Source organism: Pseudorca crassidens, chromosome 4 (assembly GCF_039906515.1).
Source record: "Pseudorca crassidens isolate mPseCra1 chromosome 4, mPseCra1.hap1, whole genome shotgun sequence".
Taxonomy (NCBI): Eukaryota; Metazoa; Chordata; class Mammalia; order Artiodactyla; family Delphinidae; genus Pseudorca; species Pseudorca crassidens.
The window spans coordinates 109,358,847-109,374,761 of record NC_090299.1 but is presented as its reverse complement, the minus strand read 5'-3'; the positions used below and the strand labels follow the sequence as shown (position 1 = coordinate 109,374,761).

The 15,915-nt window shown below is 42.9% G+C and overlaps 1 protein-coding gene across 13 annotated transcripts in view; it reads right to left on the bottom strand.

Annotated features, from left to right (window-relative positions):
• Positions 1-15,915, bottom strand: part of SEPTIN11 (septin 11) — a 90,785-nt gene that overhangs the window by 25,819 nt on the left and 49,051 nt on the right. For all 13 annotated transcript variants that reach the window (XR_010943089.1, XR_010943088.1, XR_010943091.1 and 10 more), the window contains exons 3-4: positions 11,470-11,665; positions 2,403-2,589 (exon numbers count right to left, since the gene is read on the bottom strand). Coding sequence is in view for 9 of the 13 variants with exons in the window: in XM_067736320.1 (XP_067592421.1) it covers positions 2,403-2,589; positions 11,470-11,665 (383 nt within the window). In the remaining 4 variants the exon portion in view is untranslated. The remainder of the gene's footprint in view (positions 1-2,402; positions 2,590-11,469; positions 11,666-15,915) is intronic.

The window sequence follows — 15,915 nt, the reverse complement described above, 5'->3', positions numbered from 1 at the left end:
ACCCTCAAGCGCAAGCCCCAAAGCCCAAGGTGGGACACTCTGCTCCCAACTTACCCCAGCACTGTCCACAGGACACATTCTTTAAAATCGATTTTTTACAATTAACTTTCTTCCACTCCCTGATTGGTACAGAGGTTTCAACAAGTTGCTACTGACATCTGATACCGGGGACCATGCTCTCCACCCAGCTCAGGTGAAAAGGGAACAGGCTCCGTGAGAAAGCGATCAGTCCCAGCCAGAGAAGAGGGAGTCTTTGGGGGGGTTTTCCGGGTCACATCTGCATTCCTTTGCTTCTCCTTTTATCCCAAGAGCCAAGTCAAATATCCCTGATAAACCAGAGTGAGATGACCCGTTGATGGAAAAATCTGTCCTGCCCTATTCCTCAACCCAATCCTAACCTTATCATGAGTGGGCTTCCCGCAGCAAGTTGCCTCAGCGAGACAGACATCATTGAGGGTGGGAGAACGCCTGGACCAGGACGTGGGGAACAAACCCCTCCCTATGGTTTGTACTGGCTAACTTTTGTGCACACTTAGTATTGGATTAATATCAACATGGACAAAATGGCAGAGGTTCGTATTTTCTTGGCCAATTTGATTAGAGTAGATAGAGGAACCAAGCAAATTTAGATTTAAAATCTCTTCTTCCTCAGTGGCAGGTGCTTGGAAATCCTGTCTGAAATTGTCATCTGTTTGCCTTAACTCTTCACTTTACTTGTATCAACAAACCTTTGACGATACCGTTTTCAGATACTCCCTAGCACTTCAGCTCTACAACAATAATAGTTCTTTGAAAGCTGTTTAACCAGCTTTGTAGCGATTGTTTTGTTTTGTTTTGATTAGCTGTTTGTTTTGCCTTATTTTCTTTCCCTTTTTAAATTGAAGCATACTCCCGTGCTGGATATCACCCTGGCGTGCTGGATATCACCCTGGCGTGGTCTACAAGCTCAGCCTCAGGGAGGAAGCCACCTCCCTCTGTCTGCTTCCCAGCCCTGCCCTCAAGGACCCGACAGGCAGGAAGCAGACCTCCCTGCCCAGTGAGCCACCATCCATGGTTCACTGAAGCTGAATCAAATGAGACGAGGAAGGGTTTCCATTTATTCTCCCAAGAGTGCTCTAGCTGCAGGACTCCTTTCTGGCTGGTAGAATATGTTTCTGTAAAGCAGTGCGTCTGCGCAAACTGGGGGCCCCGGGTGCCTGGCTCGGTGTCAGCCCGCAGGCCCCTTTTTGGGCTGGTACAGGCAGAGGCCTTGGGGACAGGCTGATCTTCTCAGCATTCTCTCAGTATTATGTCCCTCCGGAGCAAAGGCATCTTTTAAACAGTGTTGTTCGGACAGAAAATAACACCCAACAAAGCCCTCTAAAGGTAAGACTTTGTATTGAACTCAAAAGGAGGTTAGAATCTAAGAGGAAATACTATAGCTCAATTAATCATAAAGTAGATCATCAAATGTTGTCAAACTCATCAGTCCCTTCCTCCAAATGTTGTGAAGGAGAAAGGTTATAAATGTGCAAAGGTTAGGGGTCAGGCTTGATCTGAGACTCCACTTCTTTTGAACAAATGGTGCAGCTCAGTTTTAAAATCTAAGAAGTTGGACCATCCTTATCCCATAGATAAAAAAAAATAAACAGTTCTTTTTTCCATGTTAAACTTCAAATTAAAGCCAAGCCTGTAAAAACCTTTCAAAGAGAGATTTAAAAGAAAGTTTTTAAGAAAATAAACAAAGCATGAAATTATAGTTCAATCTCACTAAATGTGAGCCTTCCTACGACCCTTTAGGTGTCTCCACTGTATAATTCCCCAACCCTCAACAAAGCATACACTAGTGCTAATTTAAGAACTAAAAATACTTTGTAATAAGCTACATGGTTTTGTTTGTTTTATTTTGTCCTAATAGCCAGAGAGGTTTTGAACCATTTTTTTCAAAACCCTATGGCTCCGTCAACCAGAAAAAACAAATACAGGGTTAGGAAGTAGGGAGGGATAAACAGGTGGCGAAAGAAGCCTTTTAGGGCAGTGAAATTACTCTGTATGATACTCTAGTGATGAACACATGTCATTATAAATGTGTCTAAGCCCACAGAATGTACAACAGCAAGAGTGCACCCTCATGTGAACTATGGACTTGGGGTGACAGTGATGTGGCACTGTATGTTCTCCAGTTGTACAAATACACCATCTGATGGGAATGTTGGCAATGGGGTGGGAGTGGGGCCATGCATGTCACGGGGCAGCGAGTATGTGGAAAATCTCTCTTAGTTTTGCTGTGAACCTAAAACTGCTCTAAAACATAGTCTTTAAAACAAAACACCAAGTTACACTGAAAGCAGAGTTAAATTGGGGCCCCCGGATAGAAGTGATCTTACAGGAGAGTGGACGGTACCCAGAACAGCAGTGAGTACCTTACTGTCCAGCTTCTTCATGGTGACCAGGTCCAGGGACTTCAGCGAATGTCCAGTGGGGGCAATGAAGTAGAGGCATGCGTGGATCCTGGTGTCGTGGTAGTTGAAGAGAGAACGTTTGATCTTCAATTCCTCTTGCAAGTAGGCCTCAAACTGGGCATCGATATATTCCACGATCGGCTTATAGCTAGGATGCAGAAGAAGGTTTTTTTTGTTGTTGTTGTTTTTCCTTTTTTGCAGTACGCGGGCCTCTCACTGTTGTGGCCTCTCCCGTTGCGGAGCACAGGCTCCGGACGCGCAGGCTCAGCGGCCATGGCTCACGGGCCCAGCCGCTCCGCGGCATGTGGGATCTTCCCGGACCGGGGCACGAACCCGTGTCCCCTGCATCGGCAGGCGGACTCTCAACCACTGCGCCACCCGGGAAGCCCCCAGAAGGTTTTTTAAAACACATTTTCAAATCAGCATGTTGCTAGTCTCAAACCTCTTTGTACAATCCTCCAGGAAAGTCTTCAGTGGCTCCTTCTTCCCTAAGAGCTAAGGCCCAAGTTCCTTACCTTGGCAGCCCAGGCCTTTAGCCATCTGGCCCCTGAACATCACCCCAGGCCCTCTCTCCAACCCCTTCCGGGGCTCACCCTTTCTGTCCCACATGTCAAGCTCTCGCCTGCCTCTGTGCCTTTCCTCGTGCTAGCCATCCCATCCCCCCACACCTCAACCTGGAATGGTCTTCTTCCTATTATTCCCCTGGCTAACATTCGGCCTTTAAAACAGCAACTGGAAATAGGTGAGACGCACTGTCACTTCCCCCATGGCACCCATGAAGGTATTGCTAGAGACTGTGGCATTCTTTCCTGCTGGGCCAAAACTGAGCCTCAAAATCTGTCTCAATAAAGTGATGTTGACAGCCTCTCCCAGCTGATTGGCATCGGTGCACAAGATGAAACTGCTCTGCAGTTTCAGGATGCAGCACCTCCTCCTGCTGGCAGCCCCGCCCTGCTCCTGCGCCCCTATCCCCCGGGGACGAGGGCTTCTCCGTACTCTCATAAAGCCCTGCGCGTGCCATAACCTCATCTATAAACTGAACTGCCTGGTCTATTATGATCAAGATTCTCCCCAGCTCTCAAATTTTATGATCTGAAGGTAAACTCTGTAACCCTCTCTTCTCACCAAATCATAATTCAAATCCATTTTGAATAATTACACATGACTCTATCAGCTGACCAAAAACACAATCACTAATAGCATATTGGGAAGACATATTCAATAAACCATATGTTCTCCAGGGAATAAACAGTACATTAGGTCACTGTGGAAAAGCCATGAACTCTTCCAGGTCTCCAAGGGGACTGTTCAGAAGTAAGGGTCAGCAGCAATGACATGGGCTGATTAGGAATAAAATGGGTTAATTCTTCCCCAAACTTACTACCTTGCTGAGGAGCGGTTTAGGCATTAAGAAAAATAAAAATCTCTCAACAGTCAACTCTCGGATCCATAAATTAAACTGAAATCCCTGAAAGAGAACTATAAATCTTTTATAATGAGGATGACAGCAGATGCCCTAAAAGAAAAAACAAACAAAACAAAACAAACAAAAATGTACGACCAAAACTGAAAACAGAAAAAAGTTTTTTTATATTTTCCCTTGGTGAGTTATCATAATCCATTGCTTCAACGTGAGCAGACGAAATCTCTAGAGGTTTCAAGAAAAAGCAGAATGTGCCTAAGTAAAATTCTAAACGCGACAGTAGAAATCCCAATGAATTCCAATAGAAAGGCTGAGCAAGTAATAAGATTCTCCTCCATTTTCCAATTTTAACATATAGGCAGGAATTATATAACAATAGCCATTATTAGGATAGGATAGTGACATAAAATGGGGGTTAAAAGCATGGACTCAAGCCAGACCACCTAAGACCAAACTCCAAATCCATAATTTACTAGCTGTGTGGCTTTGGGCAAGCTACTAAACCTCTCTGTGTTTCCATTTCCTCATAGGTAATATCAAGGACAAAGATATTACCTATATCAGACAGCTAATGTGACAAATTAAGGGAGCTAACATAGATAAAGAATTAGCCCATAAAACTGTGAGATATAACTATTTCATAGTAATATAATAAACAACAAATAAGAGAAAAGCAAGCCTGACTTTTCAAAAAGACAGGGAAAAAAAAAAAAGGAACTTTACACTGACCCGCTTTCCATGGTAACTGTTCTGCCACTGACTCATGACTATGATCAGGCCACTCCAGCGAGGCCCACCCATGCCCTGTCAGTCCAGGGCCTGAGCTTTCGGTCTCCTGACACCGAGGCATGTGACTGGGGGAATCAAGGTCCCCCTACGCCCTCTTAGCCCCAAGGAGAGGAGAGCAGCTCACAGCAGATGCTCCTTCCTGCCTCCCCAGTTCCTGATTTGCAGCTTCTGAGCTCCTCCCCACAAGAGTGGCCCGAGTACGCTGCTGCTTTCTATTCATTTCCTTTCTGCATTTGTTGTTTTCTTTTTTTAACATCTTTACTGGAGTATAATTACTTTACAATGGTGTGTTAGTTTCTGCTTTATAACAAAGTGAATCAGCTATACATATACATATGTCCCCTTATCTCCTCCCTCTTGTGTCTCCCTCCCACCCTCCCTATCCCACCCCTCCAGGTGGTCACAAAACACTGAGCTGATCTCCCTGGGCTATGCAGCTGCTTCCCACTAGCTATCTATTTTACGTTTGGTAGTGTATATATGTCCATGCCACTCTCTCACTTTGTCACAGCTTACCCTCCCCCCTCCCCGTGTCCTCAAGTCCATTCTGTACGTCTGAGTCATTACTCCTGTCCTGCCCCTAGGTTCTTCAGAGCCTTTTTTTTTTTTTTTTTTTAGATTCCATATATGTGTTAGCATACAGTATTTTTCTCTTTCTGACGTACTTCACTCTGTATGACAGACTCTAGGTCCATCCACCTCACTACAAACAACTCAATTTTGTTTCTTTTTATGACTGAGTAATATTCCATTGTATATATGTGCCACATCTTCTCTATCCATTCATCTGTCGATGGACACTTAGCTTGCTTCCGTGTCCTGGCTATTGTAAATAGAGCTGCAATGAACATTGTGGTGCATGACTCTTTTTGAATTATGGTTTTCTCTGGGTATATGCCCAGTAGTGGGATTGCTGGGTCATATGGTAATTCTATTTTTAGTTTTTTAAGGAACCTCCATACTGTTCTCCATAGTGGCTGTAACAGTTTACATTCCCACCAACAGTTTGCATTTGGTTTTGATTCTGATCCTCCAAGATTATGGGGTGCATAGCACCTCTCCTTTTCCAGTGAGGCATGCTTTCTGCCCTGGATTTGGTATATCCAAAGACATCTTTTGTTCTCCTCTATACCTCGGGCTTCCTTCTGCCATAACCTGTTAAGGAGTTTGGGCCAATCTTTTCAATCTCCCTCTTCTCCCTGTATGTGGTTTCCTTGGAAAATCACATTTACTCTTGTGTTTCACTTAACCAGATCTTTCACCCAAGTTTCAGACCAATCCATCCAACTGCTTACCAGATATTTCCACTTGCTCTTCTAAATATGTCCAAAATCAAACTCTTCATCTTGTCCCCAGACCCACACTCCCCCGTATCCCTCAGGTCAGCAAATTGCACCCGCATCCAGACCACTGGCCGTGTCAGAACCCCGGGGTTCAACCCAGAGGCCTCCTCTCCTACCTCCTACACACAACCAAGCACAAAATCCCATCCATTTTACCCTCTATATCATTATAAACAAATAAATGTATTTCAGGAGAACAATTTACCATAACCACTATGCCTTGTGTTCAAGATTTAATTATGCTGATGAAACAGTTTCTTCCTGATGCATAATGAGTCAGCCTAGTGGCTTTGTACTCCCCTTCACATCCTTTGAACAAACTCTCTGCCCTCTCTCCTACTCCTGTCCATAAGTTATCTACACTCAAAGTCATAAAGATAAGGAAACTTCATTCCTATTTTGCCTTTTGCTAGTTTCCATTCTTACAGCAAGGATACCTATTTATATTCTGTTCTGCCAATTCAAACTTCTGTGGATTTTGGCCTTATCAAGCAGAGGAAAGGGCAGGGTGGGGGAAGGAGGGGGCATAGGGCAGATCAAATCAAGTCCTTACATTTTCACATAATTTCTTTTTAAGGCATGGGATATTCCTTTTTATCTACCACTTATTTTTCCCCCCCATAAATCTGCAGCCATTAAAAAACACAAAAAAATTGACAGAGGTTGACCCTAAAACTGATGGGGAAAAAATATTTTATGCAATGTTTTCTATCCACCCAAGCCACCCACCTGCAGAACAGCCAATGCCATTGTTCGTGGACTGACTCTCCATTTCATATGTGACCAGGTACCTACCATCTTTCTATCTATTAACCAAAGTTAATTTTCCTTATCCTTCAACTACATCTACCAGAAAGTGTAATTAAGACAGAATTTGAAGACCAAACAGTCCATTCCATTACCATTTTATAACTCTGATAAAGATTTGGTGAGTTTGAGGCTTCTCTCAGTGGATTTCAATTATCCATGCTTTTTTAGGACTGATTACCATTATAGTTTGTAATATGCCATTGACATTCTATCTCCCACCTCCCAAATGTGAGGCCAACAAATTCTTTTATTTCCAGCACTACGGCAAAATTTGGTTTCCCTTCTTCTCCAGACCTCTTTCCTTCTTTACTGAAGAGTACAGACAGCAAAACAAGGAGGCCCTTGGACCACGAAGAGTTAATCGTGCTGTTAAACAAAACAGGAAACCTTACCAGATCTCTCTTCCTGCCTCCTTCTAGCTAGCCTGGTCCCAGGCAGATAATGATGCAGGAATGCTGACATGTCGGAAGCCTACATAAACAAACTGGGACATTCCTGAAGTCTTGCATCGATGGCAGAAAAGCTTGCCTAATCCTCAAAGTAGTAAAAATAATCATGGGTTTAGAGAAACAGCACATCCCCTTCCATATGTTTACATATCGATACAAAAATGCATATCCCACTTCCAATTTTTTGAAGGAAGCAGACCCTATCCAAATGACTTTTTTTTTAACAGACATTTGGGTTTATAGTCAACAGTGTCAACAATCATTCTGGGGCACAGAGTTCTAAATGCCACTTAAAGAGGTTATGCAACAGCTGTCAAGAAATTTCAGAAGAAAAAAAATACTTGGTATGTAGGTTAGGTTAATATCACACTTCCTCTCTTCTAAGTCTCCTTGGAAACTATTATTTGACCCAAATGAGTCAGATAATTTCTTAAAGAGGCCTCCAGCTGCAAACGTGTGGATCGGAGTTGCACTGGCCACCTGCTGTTCAGGGCTGGTGAGTGAAAACCCACCAGACTGAGGGAACGTCCCCATTTAGGGGAGAAGTAAAAATGCAATGGCAGTGCTGAGGCGATGACTCAGAGCTAGAACAGCTCATGGAAACTGAGCAGCAAAATGCAGGAAGACGGTTCTCATTCCTGCAGGAATACACCCTGAGAAGGTGCAGCTGATGTCTGCCCATCAGGGAGTGCACAAGCATGGCACTCCCCAACCCCAGGGAGAGACCTGCGCAGGTCAGAGATGGAGACCCGCCTTGCTCGGGTGGGGGCTCCGTGACCACACGAGGACCAGCGTGCACTTTTGCCTGTCATCAGGGTTTTCTCTTCATCTGTTTCAGTGGGCATTGCAGACAGCCTTCCGGCAAGAATCTCTCCATCATTCCCTGGCATTGAGGTCATAAATGAAGAGCAACTGCTCAGCTGTGCTTAGCTTTCCTCCACTCCAACACAATGTACAGATAGTCCATTTTGACAGATGCAAAATGAAATCTTTCTTACTATGTCTAACAACTGCTCCTGTATTACAGGCCAACGCTTACTGAAGAGCATTTAAATTGCCCTATACATAAAATAGAGCTCCTTGCTCAGCTAGAGCATGAGTTAAATATTTCTCTGCCATTACTATGTGCTCATACTTCTATCACAGATAGTTAAAATATATCTAGACAATACATAGCCCTCGATAAAATGGTTCAAATTCCTCTTTACAAAACACACACATACAACATACACAGTTTGGAGGAAAATGAAGCAAATAAACAAAAAAACAAAAAAACCTGGTACTCATGAAGTTTCTGAGCCCTAAGCAAACATAATGTAACTTAATGATTTGGTGTCTTATTCCCATTAAGCTGTCACTGCACAAAAATGTCTCTGGAAGCCTCCTTCTGGAATTATCTTTGGGCCTGGGACAGTTTAATTTTAACTTTCTCAAACGTTTTTTGAGAATGAACTTAAGTATTTAAAACAATCATAACGGACTTCCCTGGTGGCACAGTGGTTAAGAATCCGCCTGCCACAGATATACAATGGAATATTACCCAGCCATAAAAAGAAACGAAATTTGTAGTGAGGTGGATGGACCTAGAGTCTCTCATACAGAGTGAAGTAAGTCAGAAAGAGAAAAACAAATACCGTATGCGAACACATATATATGGAATCTAAAAAAAAAAAAAAAATGGTTCTGAAGAACCTAGGGGCAGGACAAGAATAAAGGGGCAGACGCAGAGAATGGACTTGAGGACAAGGAGGGGGGAAGGGTAAGCTGGGCCGAAGTGAGAGAGTGGTATGGACATGAGTACACTGCCAAGTGTAGGGTAGATAGCTAGTGGGAAGCAGCCACATAGCACAGGGAGATCAGCTCGGTGCTCTGTGACCACCTTGAGGGGTGGGATGGGGAGGGTGGGAGGGAGGGAGATGCAAGAGGGAAGAGATATAGGGACATATGTATATGTATAACTGATTCACTTTGTTATAAAGCAGAAACTAACACACCATTGTAAAGCAATTATACTCCAATAAAGATGTTGAAAAAAAAAAGAATCCGCCTGCCAATGCAGGGGACATGGGTTTGAGCCCTGGTCCGGGAAGATCCCACATGCCGCAGAGCAACTAAGCCCATGCGCCGTAACTACTGAGCCTGCACTCTAGAGCTCATGAGCCAGAACTACTGAGCCCATGTGCCACAACTACTGAAGCCTGCGCACCTACAGCCCATGCTCCGCAACAAGAGAAGCCACTGCAATGAGAAGCCCGCGCACCGCAACGAACAGTAGCCCCCGCTCACCGCAACTAGAGAAAGCCCACGTGCAGCAACAAAGACTCAAAGCAGCCAAAAATAAATTTAAAAATACAAAATAAAAATTAAAAAAAATAAAAGTTAAAAAAAAGTAAAATAAAACAATCATAAGGCATTTAAATTCAAGATTAGTGAATAGGATGGGTGATCTTGAGATTAACACCAAGAAGGTTTAAGGCTTAACAGCTTCCCTCAAATAAGGGCACACAGCAACTCAGAGAAAAGGGTCAAACTTGCTTGGCTTTATGAAATGACTATGTGTGTTTTATAAAAGTAAAACCTGTGGTTGCGGACAGCCTTCTCTACTAACTGATGGGTGCTAAACTACTAAAGCAAAATAGCCTGAGATAAGATGTAAATGAAAGAACTCGAGTCAACAAAATGACTGTTTGCTTCACCTCAAAAAAAAAAAAAGAAAAAAAGTAAAACCTCACTATATTCTTTTATAACTAGATCATCAAGTCTATGTAAACCAGTTTTAGTGAATGAATACGTGAGACTGACATAGCTAACAGCTTCTGTCGACATACAAACTACAGGACCAAAATTCTGAAAAGACATTTTATTTCTTAAGCAGCTTAAACATGTCCTTCTTCTACACTGACAAAGAAGTTTGTTATATATATTATCAAATTAGCTTAACAAACCCTTGCTGGATAGAGAGCGATCTGAATTCCTCACTAGGCTCCACTGAAACCACACTCAATATTCAGACTCAATGTGGCCATTCTGCGCCCAGCGGGCTACCCAAGTACGAGCAGCCCACAGGAAGACCCAGACAATGCACAAAGGACACACAGTGCTCAGGCCACGGCACTAGCATCGATATTAAGATCCTGCGCTGGCTGGAAGTCAGCGACAATTCTTCCAACCGATCTTTCACAAACATGCTTTCTTCACTTTGGGGTTTTAGGAGCTGATAGCACTGTATCAGCTGTGTATTATTACCACACCCCTCCTCCAGGCTTAGCCTTTCCCAGTGCCCTTCCTTAGACCCCACCTAAGAAGATCCCACTGGAAGAGGCCTGAGAGTATCCAGGTCATTTCCCTCACAGTGAGATAAATTGCCAAGGTCCCATAGCTGCTCATGGGCAGAATCCAGATCACAACCCAGGTCTACTAAATCCTGGGCTTTGGCTTCTTGGGAAAATCACGTTGACTCCAAGTTTTCATTCAGATCTGTAGGAATCTGGGGATTCAGTCAAATATCCCAATCTGCCTCAGAGACTAGGAGAGTGTGGCAGACGCTCATTCCAAACTCCTTTTACTTTTTAATGCCCCCTCCTTTTTATTTCTGGCAGAGTTAAAACAGCAACAACAACAAAAACGAGACACCACACTTCCCAGACTCTCTTGCAGCTAGTGTTCTGGATCTGGTCTACTTTCTACCAAGCAGATGCAGCCATACAAGACCTGGAAGCAGGAGGGGAGCCACACAAGGCAGAGGCCCACACAGGGAAAGGGGTTCTTCTTGCAAGTGATGGTAAAGGCATTTGGCTCTCTGAGACAGACTGGGTAAAGGTTCTAGAGACCTCTCCCCACTGTCACAGGTACCAAACTATATAAGGTCGTTTGCGGCAGGGGTTCCACTAACTGCACGTGTTTCTCTAGACTGCTGTTCCAGGTGGGAAAGCGCCCAAGCCTGGTTCCATGACTCTCCTGGAAAAATGCCATAAGGTAGCTTATGCCTTCTAACAAATCCCTTTTCTCCTTACCCTAGCTGGAATCAATTACACTAGCTGATTCTGACCTCAAGAACATTCTAAGAAAATTTCTCAGAGGACAAGAATGTCTTATCTTTTAGGTGACAGGAGACCAAGCCCCATAACTAGCGAACATTTAGTCTTTGCATTTATCCGGGATGGATCCTGTTACCTTCTCACTCATTTACATCCCCACAAAATCCCGAGATGTACCTGTCATCCTTATTTATCTGGTCTCCAAATCCCACAGTGTCAACGATGGTTAACTTCAGCCGTACATTGCTTTCCTGAAGCTCATAACTTCTGGCTTTTAACCGGACACCTGGTTCATTGTGAGTAGCTGGGTCACTTTCAAATTTGGTGTTGAATAAAGTGTCCATTAACGTGGATTTGCCAATGCCCGTCTCGCCTGCATGACCACAAGGGAGAAATCAAAGAATGTGTCAGTGCCTCTGAGGCACCAGTTCACATCATCAGGAGCTTTTCATCATGACAGTAAAATTTTTTGAAAAGTCAGTATCACCAAAAATCCCACCACAAAAAGATAGTTCTTTCCATGTGTGATCTATGGAATACTTCCCGAGAAACGCTTTAATGAATTTCCAAAACCGTTCAGTAGAAAAGATCTTGAACTTACAGATCAAGATGCTTTTCTTTACCTCTGCATAGAGAATTAGAACCTATAAGCTTGCCTGTGGTCAGTCTGTGGTCATTTCAAAGACATAAACCGTAGTTCCTCCTTCCCTAAATGTTGGCATGTAACATTTTTGCTTTAAAAAAAATTCTATATTGCTGAGTTTCTGTTACAAAGAAAATTCAAAAGGCTGATTCATTTGTATTGAATTACTTGATACCATCTACTGTTGTGGAAAAGAATTACATTTTTCAAAACAACACACTTGACAAACAATAGCAATCATAACAAACCCAGCTACAGCCGCTGAGCGCTTACCTTGTACCAGGCCCTGTGGTAAGAGCTTCCAATGCACTATCTCATTTAAACCCTAGTACTAACCCCCATGGAATAAGTACTGCTCTTTCCTCCCTCCTTTTACAGATGGGGCATTAAGGCTTAAATAAGGTCTAAGTAACTTGTCTAAAGTCACACTGTTAAGTGGCAGAGCCAGGCTTCTAACCCAAGTTTGTGTGGTTCTAACACCTACACTCAACCAACACAGCATCCTGACTTTACTGTTACAGAGAAAACTGACTGCCTAATATTTTTTAGGTATGGTTATGAATCTGTGAGAATCCTCCATTATCTCCATTTTCTCTCCCTATTCAGCAGATGGCAAGCACTTGTTAGATTTCCCAGTTTCAAGCGGATGTTTGTGACAATGAAACTGAATGATGTTAAATAACCTGCAACACTGGCCTTATTAATTCACATTGATAATTCAAGTCCGCTAAGTCTTACTGAGCCCCTAATATATGCAAAGGAGAGTGGCAGGTACCTAGCACCACTACACCAATCAAATGGTAAGACCCAAATGTGGAGCCATGGAGAACTTTAGCTTGGTCTTCAAAATAAGACCAAGAAAAATTTTCTCTCTATATACTAATTCTTGAGTCAAAACTAGTTGGCAATGAGAAAGAACCCACCCTTGTCAGGGGTGGTGGTCGAGTGTGTGATGGTAGATATCGAGAAACATTATCTATAGGAATGCCTTTAAAGAAAAAACTCTGGAAAATTTCCCAATTAGATTTTCAGCTCAATTTAAACATACCAATATACTGCGGCCCTTTCAACAAATCCCAACCCCATGATGGTCCTAGAACAGTACCTCTCTTCTGAAAAACTGCCATAATGACTTTTAGGATGGTGACAATTCCATGGGGGGAAAACCAGCTCTGAGATTTATAGCCTTAGGGCAACTTTCCCACTGACAAAATACCTCTGCTAGTTAGAAGTTCTGTATTACTCATTGCTTTCCAACACAGTACAAACATGAAGTAGAATGGAATCTTCCTGTAATTGAGCTTTCTCTAATTAGAAGCCTTATGTGGTTTGCCCCTGACTACCGGGATTCACTTGTAGGATAAAAGTTGTTCAAGGACATTTGCCTAACTCTTTAGCCTTACCCGTTGGACCCGATACATCTAAGATCAAAGAATTTCCTCCTTCATCAGTCTTCTTTCAGCCAGTCTCCTTTCCAGCTTAGTACCAAGTTCTGGGAATACAACGAACTGGCCTGATCTCCCATAGCTTAGAATCTGACCTGGAACATGACTGAATACTTAGCCAGACTCTGATTTACTATTATGGGAATGATATTTTAAATGTCTGCCATCACCACATTCCCCTCACAAGCAAGACCATAGTTTACAACATGGACCTTGCTAATGACCACAGATAACTGGCACAGGGCTAGCCCCCTGTCCAAAGGCACCCATGGACGCCAGTGCTGTGAGAATGCTCTATACTGGACAGTGACTTGTCTATCCAATCAAACTTCTCTCTTTGGGAGTTTGAACCTGCACGCAGCACGATGGCATGAAAAAGAAAAGATATGCTGAGAGAAGCGAAAAATCAGATGCCATGAGGCAGCAAAGGCTGCCAATAAATAGAAGACATGTTGCTGACGGACCATTAGCTGGACATACAGGAGAAAGAGAGCAGATAGATACGGTAGACACTAGTACCTGAAATTGATTCATTAATAATACTTGAGTATTTACTATGTGACAAGCATAGGTGCTGGGGATAAAACGGTGAAGAAAAACAGCAACTGACACTTCTTGAACTTCTGTAATATCCTGAATGTCCTTCCAGGTCTCCATGAAGTCTAGCTGTGTAGCGCTTGAGACTGTCTCCTGTCTTCCTTACTCTCCTTCATATTCTTACAAAAAAAGACCCATCAATAAAAGTAACCTAAAGTAGTCTCTGTTCCCTAATGCTCACCAAGCTGATATCGACCATTGGGGACTTAACAAAATAACTTGGAACAAAACAAAGTTACAAAGTAATGGATACAGAAACAAAACAGCATTCTCACTTGTAAGATACACAGAATCTGCAAGGCAATTCTACACTGAAGGTACTCCAGTCATTGAGTACTTTCTCAATAGAGCAAACTTCTTTTCAGAATTTACCTATTTTCAGAACAGGGAAAAAGGCACAACAGCAGAACTATTTATAAAATTTCCCCTATAAGGTAACGGTTCTATCAGTGGAAAGTGAGCCACTTAACTTTCATCTCTTCCCGTAAAAACAGCAATAAAGACTTCCATTTCCATGGCAAGGATTCTAGGTTACCTGGACAGGACTGAAATTACCACCACATTTTACTAAGTTGAGAATTAGTTAAGCATATGTGTGTCAAGAACACCATGTTCTGTTTTGTTTTCAAAGGCAAGGTAATTTTGATTATTATTTGCATTAAGGTGGACATTACGAACAATTAGCATTCCAGGGCCTACTTACAGCACAGGATTAATCCATGGGTTGGAAAAACCACTGTTCCTCTAAATTTCAGAGTGCTTTGCTTTCCATTCCTATGCTCTGTGCTTTGAAGAGCCCTAATTAGACACAGCTACTCTAGCAGCAGTGCAATTCACCACAAGCAGTTCACTAAGAAAGGACAGCTTTTGGAATAAAAGGAATTCTAGAACTAGGAGAGCTTTTCAATGCGTTTGTTGTTGAGGTCAATCAGAAAAGAAGGCATTTTCTATATTTTTGAGGACACACAAGAGCACAAAGGCTTCTTTTGACTTGAGTAACCAAAAGCCTACCTGGCATAGGTTCCAATTTAAACCCAACAACTACAATATTTTGAGACAATTAATGACTGGCAGCAACTCTGAAGCATTTCAGAATCCCTGGCACAGAGCAGGCATTCAGTTTCAGGCATTTCTTTTCAGTTAACTGAAAAGAAAAACGATCATGGTGATCATTTATATTGACATTTGCCACTTTGGTAGATTTTTCAGAGTTTGTTGCTTATTCTGTTATAAATTCATCTGCCTGAACAGTTGTTAGAATAATTAGAGATTTACTCCTGAAGCGCTATCTGGGGCTTCTGTTTCTCCCGTGTCTGCCAGTGCTGGTGAGCGTAACACCCATCGCACCGTGGGAAGCAGGCTTGCCCCTTCCATTCTGTTTAAACCGCAAGCTCTAAGCTGGACGTTATTAAAAAAGAAAAAAACAAAACAAAAACAAAACAACACACAGAGGAATGTATTATGAATTAGAAGGTAATTAATTGTAAACTGAGTAAATAGTTGATCTATGATTCAGCATTTTGACTCTGACTGCCAAGACTGGCTCCTTGGATAATTATTATCATAATTACTCAAATAGCTGTGCATGAAGGTCTGACTGCCTCCTCTAAACATTCTGGATTTTATTCTTGGATGAAGCCAGATAATCAGAGAGCTACGTTGTGTTGTTTTAACTCCTCATAGAATCGCCTCTGGTGGGACATGCTTTAGCTAATACCACCAGCCGCGGTATTAGCTGGTGGTATTAGCCAAAGCATGCTGGTCTTTCAAGTCCCCTTGGAAGACCAGCACGTGACCCTCGGCGTTGCCTGGCTCAGTGGCACTGAGTGGGGGACGCTCAGGAACCCAGGCTTAAATGGAGGGACGGCCACCGTATGTTTTTTTCTGAAAATCCATGGGAGAGATTTTTCCTGGTGAACTGTGTTTCATCTGGAGCAA